We start from the raw sequence: 10,619 nt of genomic DNA on the forward strand, positions 1-10,619 counted from the left end.
AGAGGTCGTGCCATTGAGCAGTGACAGTGAGTTTGTGATATTGACCTCTGAGCTTCTGCAGCTCCTGAGTGGGAACTGGAGAAGTTTGAGAGCTTGAACACCTGCTGTGAGGCAGTCACCAGCAGCCAGACACTGTACTACTCCAGGTTAACCCCCACCTCCACCACAGCCCCCAGGGGTTCACGGTTCAAAGGGTAAAAGGTCGTCTTTGGATTTGAAAGTGTCACATGTGAGCTAGTTTAGTGGATGTAAGGGATTAGATCGTCACCCTAAACCACCGATAAAGACAATTCTGTTAAGGAGGGAAACTGATCACTGTATGTATTTGGATTTGGATTTATAAATATCTCTGACGTGATGATGTGACACGTTTATGGAGACATTAATGTCCAAATGTAGCCAAAGGGACATATTTTATGATGCAGGAAGAGCTGCCATATTGGTCTGTCATGTCAGTTATAGCCCAGTCAGACTTCATTCTGTGACCTTTGACCTGAACATACACAGCAGTTTCTAAATCAAATATTATATTAGCATTTTTGAATAAACACATGGGTTTATGAATAGATTGTTTTATTGTGAAGCCATGCAAGAATTTATTAGTCGCACTTTCTAAAAGGACTCATGATAAAATACCTATGAGATGGGATAACCTGCTCTGTACTGTAGGAGCCCTTTTCCTCATTTAGTATTTTTGGTAAACTGCCCCTTTAATCCCACATCCAACATGCTGAACTTTGTCTTTGGTGTTATGATTGATTGTTTGTGATATATGTACCTTCTGGGCATTCCCACCTCCTTCTGCTTTATCCCTCCCAGTAATCATCCTTGGAAGGTGTGTGTGTGTGTGTGTGTGCGTGTGTGTGTGTGTGTGTGTGTGTGTGCGCGCGCCCCAGGTATAGCAGCAACAAACAGGTTTCGGACGTATCTGGTGCAGGTATTTCTTGGGCGTATTGCTGTTTTTGTTTTTTGTTTGCTCATTAAGACATGGCAAGGTGGATCGGATTTAGGTGCCTGTCTTTACATGCTCCATTAATAGTTAACGTATGCTCAACCATCATTTACTGCAGAGCTTCTGAATCTGGACCATGATTCATTTAGTAACAACTTTTAAATACAACGGCTAGCTTGGGGTATTGGTGAAAGAAATCTTGATGATGAACATTTACAACCCATAGGACAGATGTCTTACTGGAAAGTAATAACAAACAAACATACAAACAGATTAACAAATGTTTATAACATTTATATTAACACAATTTCTCAGCTATAAGTTGCGACCCAGAAACTCTTGGGGAGACCTCACCAGAAAATGGTTTCAATTTACTTTATAAAAGTCATTTTTATAAATATCTGTATTTAATTAAATATAAATAAGGCTTTTAGAGTGGAAATACAGTACTATCATACCAAACATACCATTCATTGTAATGTTTTTTTATTATGTCATTAAAACCACTTAAGCCTGATTTATCTGCAGTGTACTTGGTGGTGGTGTTATAGTAGCAGTACCTTAACCTGACAGTTGAATCTGTTTACTGCACAACACAGTAATCACAGTGCCTCAAACTTACATTGTTGTACACTTTTGAGATTCTGTCCAGAAAAACCTGAAGTATGTATTTTATGTGTCACAGTCCCAGTTACAGGAGTGTCGTGTTCAGAAATTCTACATGTTAAAATCTGTTCAGTCTTTTTTTTTACTGCTGTAAATATACAAGGAAAATAGACCATAGATGTCAGCTATTGAAATTCTCCTTCTTGACATTTTATTTATGTTGTGTGTGTGTGCATTTGTTGTGCGGTTTTGTGTTATAAAGTGTCTGACTAGGAGCCTTGTTGCACTGGACACAAAACAGCCAGCAACACTTCACTCCCCCATTCCGCCTGGCAGAATGTTTAATGAATTTTATTAATTATTATATTAAATGTTTATACAACTATAATTTTATTTTTGGTTTACTACACAATGTAAGGCAGTTGTGAGCTAATATAAAGAAGCCATCGTAAATGTTCACAGTATGTTAAACAGTAGGAACTTTATCATTATCATGGGTTATCTGAAATACAGCAGCCTCTACTTATGGGTGTTCACAAGAGCAGCTATATTTAGTGACAAATACATTATCAGTGTTTCAGCTGTTTAGCAGTGATTATTTTTACATGTTGTACTGAAGCTCCATCTCACCACTGTTACATGCTTCACTTTGATTTGTGACGAGGCAAAAGAAAAAGCTCCTTTTATTGCCTTCGTAAAGTTTAACAAACATCCAAGACATGAGCAAAATGTAATAAAATCGTATTCACTATGGCAGAGGTCACAAGAGACGGACGCGTGTTCATGTTTGTGAAAGAAAAACAGATGCCGCTCTGGAGATACCTGCATTTAATTTTTTTCATTTAAAAATGAAAAGGTGTCTCAGAGCCTTAATTACATCTTTATGGCTGTCTTAAAAGAAATAGTGTTTGCTGTAGCGTCATCTGGTTTCAGCTTGCACGTGTCCCGAGTGTTTCAGGGATACTCTAGCCTAAAAACAGCAATGCTAGATGCAGAGCTGTCATGAATTATGCCAGCAATGGCAGACATGTACGGTTGCTCCCTTCTGTGTATTTGGTTTCACTCATGCTCATAGACTCCTGGTCCTCCAGCAAAGGTCAGCACCTTGTTAGAGCCTGCTGCCATAACTAACAACCCTATTGTTGTGTGAATACTTCTTTCTATGAATCACGATACAACATCCATTTAAAATAGAGACATAATGGTGAAGTTAATGTTGTAAACGTATGACAACTGTCATACATCGACCATTTTCCACCACCAATACCTAAGTGAAACTGTTTGTAACTGTTTGTAACACAAATAAAACAAATCTAAAGATATTGAGCCTCAGACTGCTCCTGTGGATGAGTGGAAACTTTTTTTACTCGAGTCATTTTGCACTAAATTGACAAATGAATAAAAATGTAATGTTTTCATTCAAAAACATTTTAAAAGGAAAATCAGTTTCTTCCTGATCAAATTTCTTCATGATGATGTTTGTCCTATTTATTTTCTCTTGTATATATAGGCTATGTCACCTTTTTTTTTTCAAAAGAACTGGACCCTAAAATGCAGACTCACAAAAACAGGTAGGTGAAAACAAAAGGATTTATTTAACTTACAGAGAACATGCACATTAGGTAAGAGGGTGCACACAGGAAGACAGGACACTGAACTTCAAAATAAAACAGGAACTACAGACACAAACCATGACCATTCATGAATTTACTTCAGCATCTAACTTCATCCTGTATTTACAATTCTTGCTGTTCTAATGAAACAAGTAAAAACAAATGAAACATGACAAAGAAAGTAAATATGTTGTTCCTATTGGGCCGCAAATATAAAATAAGAAAACATCCTAGGAGGCAGACTGTCTGTCTTGCTCTTCATTCATCATGATGCACAGTATTTCTATTGTATCGATATGTTTACATTTTCAATTGTAATGCAGATGTGATGTAATACTCAATGTAATTATAACATTGGTTTCTGTTCTAATGTGCCTTACCTCCTAATAAAAATATTTTTTTTTAAAAGAAAAAAAAAATAATATTTTTCATTTATGGTTTGTTAATATGATGTTTAGTTAATGTTGTAATGTTGATTACACAACTGAGGAAATACATGAAGCACTGCTACAATCTGGCACATTTACAGGTACTATTGGTACATGTTTTATTAATGTGCATTGCCCTGACTTCTAAATAAATAAATAACAAAATACATTACAATTACTAATATTAATCCATGTGTGTAATTGTGTGTAATTTGTGTAGGATTTGGAACTTAACCTCCAAACTGCATAGACACAAGAATGAATGGGATAAAACTGTATTAACAAGGCAGGACACCAGAATAATTTAAACAACAGATAAACATGAAATAATATAATATATATTTTCTTAATACAGAAGTTTTAAGACATGAAAATTAGGACAGAAAAATTAAAACTAACTTGTTCGACTATGGGGTTGTTGGTTGTTCCCTGTTGGTTATCAGCAGCTTCCCTCTGCTGGTACACTCCTGTAACAACAACAACAAGATTGTTGTTGCCCTCTTCAAATAGATAGCCTACTTTTCTATTACATATCCACCAGTGTTAGACTGAGCTGGATAATAAACAGGTGAAGCCTCATTCAAGGTTACTGAGTTACACTTAGTTCAACATGAGCCTTGATGTTCTGGATAACAACAAAGTTAAACTAAACCATGTATTGTTACATTCAGTTATAGGCTTTTAGTGCTACACTCAGACTTAATATTGATGTTACAGGAAGCCTGTTGGTACCTTAATGCATCATTAAAAATCTATTTATTATTTAGCAGGATAACAACTACACTGCAGATTTTCTGAATATTTGAGATTTAGAGAATGAATACACAGTTTTTATGCATCATTAGTTAGCCTACATCTTCTGTTACTTTCACCATACAAATGGTGAAAGTAACAGAAGATTGTTTGTTTGTTTGTTTGTTGTTTTAAAATAAATTTAGTGTAACACAAGTTTGTGTTAATCTAGGAGGAAAGTATTCTGGCAGATTCAGGATGATGTTTTATGTGACTTGAGAGGATAAAGATGTCCCTGTATTATCTGAACCTCTCTTCTTGATCTGTCCGAAGTTACTGTTGAAGTCAAATTACTGCATCATGCGGGATTGTGGCAAATGTGTCATGGCCAAATAACTGTTCCCGTTCTCCATGGTGCTTATCTACTTTATTTATGTCATATTTATTCTCTAAATAAATAAAATAACTTTATTTGAACAATGAACACATAGCCTCGGCAAATTAATTTTACATCCATCATCGTTTTTTTTTTCTCCCCCAGCCAACACCGCAGCAGCGTCCGGGGCGCCGCTGAAGCCGTATCAGCCTGTGTCAGGGCTTTTCCTCTCCACTGCTGCATTTTGATGTCGCCCAGGCGCAAAACAGAAGCTGCTGCTGCCGCTCCCGCTGCTAGCGCCGACCTCGCCCTCGTCTCTCACTGTCATTAATGCCCAAGAAGCAGAATGACATCTGCTAATCGGTGGCTACTGGCCGCCTTTGCGCTTCTTTACATTTGTGGAGCAGCTGAATCCAGGAGGAGTTTTAAATGTCCTTCAGGATGCTCCTGCTCCAAGGAGACGATCATCTGCGTCGGTGCTTCACCGGTCCCACGGACCATCCCGAGTGAGATCAACTCACTGTGAGTAACACGTTGGATTTCTTCACACAGAGCAGGATTGTTTCTGCATTGAGGCTAAAGACAATCAGTGCTGCATTCAAGGACTCCATTTACTTGCTGTACCCTGCCTGGTCCTCCCCTGCAGAGTTGGCACTTGGTGTTGTAGGGTACAGACTGTTGTAATGATTGTGATTTTTTTTCCTGTGTGTTTCCAATAGGAGCATGGTGAATGGATCTATTGCTGAAATTACAGAGGGGATGTTTTCACTAATGCCTTCTCTTCAGCTGTTGTGAGTGCAGTTTTCCATTGATTAACTGGTGACTAGTGATTAACAATGAGAGCTTAGCTGCTGTTGTAGACAGTGACACATACAGGGACAAAATACAGTAACTTTCTCTGTCTTTAGGACATTTGAACAATAGTTGTTTTTTCTTTCCAGGCTTCTAAATGCAAACTCTTTAACCACAATCAAAGATGATGCCTTCTCTGGTCTTCCACATCTAGAATATCTGTGAGTATTATTCAGCAGACGTGCTACTGCTTTCTTACTGTAACCCAACAAATGACATCATACATTTGTATTAATAGTTTTTTTTCCTGCAGTTGTTCATTAGGGACCTATTATTCACTGTCATATGCAGAACGATAAATTTGAATGTATCACACAATGATTTATTATTGTTACATCATGGTGGGAATATAAAACTGCAGTGCATCACTGTGTTTGTGTCCAGGATCTACAGACAAACATAGCTACATGACATAATGTATTTTCTAATCTGCTTCCATTTTATTATTCATTGAACAGGTTCATAGAAGGAAACAAGATTGACACACTCACCAAAAATGCCTTTCGTGGTCTGCGAGATCTGACTCACCTGTAAGTCTGTTGTCATTCTTTACACCAATCAGAGAAGAGTTGTATGGTTTGAGCTCACATTGGGCTGCACCTGCAATACTAGCATCCCTCAATTACAGAGGTGAGCTGATGTCATAACATTGAAATGACACAATGGTGTTTTTTTGTGCTTTGTCTGTGGTTCAGCTCCATTGCCAATAACCAGATGAGGTTTCTGCCAAGAGATCTCTTCTTTGACTTGAATTCATTGCTCGAACTGTGAGTAAGCAGTTGTGGTATCAGTGTGTGTGTGTGTGTGTGTGTGTGTGTTTTCTATACTGTGCTGTTCCAAAGTGGAGCTGACTCATGCTGTACTTTGCGATTGGCTGCATTGAATCCCACAAAAATGAAATTCACTTGATGGTGACTCATTATAACCAATTTTAATTTCTTAATCATTTAAAAATGAACTTTATTAGCAAATCGTTCTCACAACAGTGCAAAAGTGTTTTACCACATATGATAGGTAATATTATCCACAGATGAAATCAAACAGTCACCCGGTACAGTTCATATTTTATAGATGGAAGGTTTTTTTTCCTGCAGTACTATCATTATCATTTCTATAATTTTGCCTGTCATGAAATACGTAGGGCCTATAAATTTGAGTTTACACCTTAAATGACTCACTGAAATGTTATGACCCTGTGTGGCACTTCAACCTTCTCTATCTTTTCCTCCAGTCAATAGAAAACGTTTTGCATCTTTCAACTGTTGTTTAAAATGATGATGACTCCTTTTCTGCCCTTCATCAGGGACCTACGAGGCAACCCTTTCCAGTGCAGCTGTGAGAATAAGTGGCTGATGACATGGCTGAAAAACACAAATGCTACGGTATCAGATGTCTTCTGTGCAGGACCTAGTGACATGAAGGGCAAGCGTCTCAGCGACCTTCCTATTCCACCGGGCGAGTGCATCTCCACGGGTAAAACGATGAGTGCACCATCAAAGGCATTTATGAACAGTAACAGGCAGAGCTGATTATGTCATGTAAAAGGAAGAGGGAACAAATCAATAAAACATTTGAATAATTAAACAGGACAATCCCATGCACCATTCTGTGCTAGAACAAACAGACTAACTGTGTACAAAACATACATATGAACACAAATACTGATACATATGCACACACAAATACATGATCATAAACACAGAGAGCAAATATGACACTTGTGGTAAAATTTATGTAAGTATAACTGAAGTGAACCACACAGATGATATGGCTGCCCTGACTCTGAACTGCTTTAGACAGCATGAAAAATGTAATTTAAGCAGCACGGTCCAAAATGTTGACTATTGAACTATGTCAGCAGGCTAACTGTGGTTGTTTTTGTCTGCACCTCACAGACTTTGTGCGTCATCAGTCCATCCCCATTCAGTCTATGTCAGCAGACATCTTCTCCTTTAAAGAAGACATCTATGTGGCGATGGCTGCTCCGAATTCCAACAGCTGCGTGATCATGGAGTGGGATCACATTGAAATGAACTTCAGAAAATTTGATAATATCACAGGTCTGACTGCACCCACCCTAACCTTTTTTTTCAACAGATAAAGCTTTTGATATTCTTTTTAATTCTATTATACATTGTTTACTTTGGTCCTTTCATTGGGTTTATATTTATTGCCAAAATGATCATTGAGGTTACAATTTCTTACACAAAATAATGAGATTATTGATTAATGAGATGGTTAATCCACCTTTATGTCATTTTCTGTGTTGTACTGACACGTTTGTCCCCCTCACAGGAAAGTCTGTTGTTGGATGCAAGTCAGTCCTGATCGACAACCATGTTTTGATAATTGTCACGCAGCTCTTTGGTGGCTCCCACGTTTACAAGTTTGATGATCAACAAAACAAGTTCACCAAGTTTCAAACGATTGAGGTCTTCAACATCTCAAAGCCAAATGACATTGAGGTCTTCCAAATGGATGGTGATTGGTACTTTGTGATTGTGGACAGCTCCAAGGCTGGACTCTCCACTCTGTACAAGTGGACTGACCAACCAGACCGCAATGAAACTGGTTTCTATTCCTACCAGTTTCTCCATGAGTGGTTTCGTGATACAGATGCTGAGTTTGTTGAAATGGACGGGAAGTCCTACCTCATATTGGCCAGTCGGTCTCAGTCACCTGTCATCTTCCTGTGGAACAAAAGCACCCTGAAGTTCATTATTCATGGTGAAATCCCAAATGTTGATGATGTGGTGGCGGTCAAAGCTTTTCAGGAGGAAGATGAGTTGTATCTGGCCATGACCTGCTACATTGGTGACTCCAAAGTCCTTAGATGGACTAGTAAGCAGTTCACTGAGGTGCAGGCTCTGCCCTCTCGAGGAGCCATGATCCTCCAGCCTTTCACCTTCGCGGACAGACACTATCTGGCTCTTGGCAGTGATTATTCTTTCACACAGATCTACCTCTGGGATGTGGAGACCAAAACCTTTCACAAGTTCAAGGACATTTATGTGCAGTCGCCTCGTTCATTCACAGCCATCAACACTGATCGCAGGAATTTCATCTTCTCCTCCAGCTTAAAGGGCAAATCAATGGTTTTTGAGCATATTATTGTAGATTTAAGCTTATAGTGCCAACAGCAGAATTATGACTAATCGTGGTATGAGTTGGTCACTCAGATCAACATTGTACGCACGCTACAAAGAGTCTCAAACGCTGTACATCTTCCTTATGCAGCTAGATAAATATTTCTAAATGTTTGAGACTCATCTTTTGAAAGGTTTCTGCAACTCATATACAATTAATAATAGACCTCAAGTAGTTAACTTAAAACTGAGGTCTGGCAAAAAATAATAAAACAAAGGCGACATTCGAAATGTTAAAAGCATGAAGATAATATTATTGTGCGCTAGCTTAGCTTAATAGGCGCTGGCTTTTATTTCAGTTCTGCCTATAGCAAACAAAGGATGAGCTATGAGTGTCCATGGTTACCTTGGAGTATAACCTGGTCACCACACACAGGTGGTAAAGCTGAACAGTTGTCTTAAAAGGATTTAAACTCTGAAAGTTTGTTTGAGACAACAAGAACTTTGTCATTCTGAGGAGATTTAGAAGCATCTAATCCTAATACTGTTATGACTGAAAATGTTAGTGTGCATGATGCAGAGGTTTTCTTCTTCAAGACACTCACTTCTTCTGTAAAGACCTTAAGCCTAGAAGTACACAACATTTACTGTAAAGCAAGCTATCATATGAACAGAGTGCCTAATTAGTGGCTAAACTAATAATTTACTCCTGATTCCTATGCAAATGTATGTATGATAAGTGTTGCTACAATCACAAGGATAGTTGTGAACTGCAGTATAACTTGAAATGACATTTACATGGTCCAAAGCCATAATGGCCTGCTGTTTTCGTTACTGATCTTTTGATATTTTTCCTGCACTGTACATATTTGATTAATGCTTGGGACATTTCACAAAATAACAAAGAAGAGCGATTTTCTTTCACATCTTTCAAAGTGCTGAATTCAAGAAATGCAAACAAGATCTAGCATAAGAAATGTGTTTTTGATAGCATTTCAGATTTCTTGAAAAAGAAAAAGACATGAATGCCTTTCTAGTTATCCCCATATCCTACTGAGTAGTAAAGTGTTTATTCCCCACCCTGCAATGATGAACAGATCTTTGACACAACCCTCAGTCATATGTAAGAGCAAGTGGAAATGCATTAAACAACATTTAACCACAGTATGTTGTGACTATGAATGTATATTCATTTGTTTTGTACTCGGTCGTCATTCATGACAAGAAGTGAAGCTATGACAAACTGCATCACATTTTCTTTCAATGCAACAAGGGGCAAGTGACAAAAACACATGGTTCACGTTAGAGAGCAACAAATCACATTTGTTTTGAAAATAAGTCATTGACAAATATCAAGGCCAGAGGGTGAGACAGAGATGAGGCTACTGTCCATCACAATGAGAACATCATAGAAAATATTGAAGAAATAACTTTCAGGCATAAACTGAAGAAACAGGATTATTTGTAAAAACAAACAGTAAAAAGTCAGGGTGTTAAATTAAGTAGTGTAGTGAATACACTTGTGAGGGGAATCACTTTTTTCTAAAGTTGAATGCACTTGCAATAACAGTCAATTTATTAAACTACAACGTTTTGGTCATGGCCCTCCTTCAGGTAGATTTTGACAGAGTGAGGACACAGTTCATTTAAACATGAGGCAAAGTCCACAATGAATCACACCCAGGACCGTTGTGTAGGGGAGAAAGGTGATGATAATTCTAGGGGCCCAACGCCCAGTAGGGCCCACAAAAAAAACCAGTAGTCTAATCTTTGTATGACTGAATTATTATAAGACCCCTGACTAATAGTAATGCTGCATTAGCATCAAAACAAAGTAAATAAAAAATGATAATACGTAGTCTAAGAAAAAAAAGTGGAAAAGTCAGGGGACAGGGGCCCACTTTAGTATTCTTTCAGGGGGCCCAGAATTCCTAGCAACGGCCCTGATCACACCTGAGCCTCATTAGTGGTTAA

At 38.1% G+C, this 10,619-nt stretch overlaps 1 protein-coding gene across 1 annotated transcript; it reads left to right on the plus strand.

Annotated features, from left to right (window-relative positions):
* The first annotated feature begins 4,872 nt into the window (after positions 1–4,872).
* On the plus strand, positions 4,873–9,808 carry LOC146991800 (leucine-rich repeat LGI family member 2-like). Its single transcript, XM_085778919.1, has 8 exons — positions 4,873–5,229; positions 5,427–5,498; positions 5,649–5,720; positions 6,018–6,089; positions 6,255–6,326; positions 6,863–7,032; positions 7,455–7,619; positions 7,855–9,808. Exons 1-8 carry the CDS (start codon positions 5,054–5,056, stop codon positions 8,688–8,690), a joined length of 1,635 nt encoding a protein of 544 aa, XP_085635045.1. The 5' UTR covers positions 4,873–5,053; the 3' UTR covers positions 8,691–9,808.
* The last annotated feature ends 811 nt before the right edge of the window (positions 9,809–10,619 follow it).

This window comes from Trachurus japonicus, chromosome 1 (genome assembly GCF_045865225.1).
Source record: "Trachurus japonicus isolate A0001 chromosome 1, Traja_1.0".
NCBI lineage: Eukaryota > Metazoa > Chordata > Actinopteri > Carangiformes > Carangidae > Trachurus > Trachurus japonicus.

Coding starts and splice junctions, on each gene's coding strand:
- LOC146991800 (XM_085778919.1), top strand. CDS start 5,054: ATGACATCTGCTAATCGGTGGCTACTGGCCGCCTTTGCGCTTCTTTAC. Junction 5,230..5,426: donor CCGAGTGAGATCAACTCACT/GTGAGTAACACG, acceptor TGTTTCCAATAG/GAGCATGGTGAATGGATCTA. Junction 7,033..7,454: donor GGGCGAGTGCATCTCCACGG/GTAAAACGATGA, acceptor TGCACCTCACAG/ACTTTGTGCGTCATCAGTCC.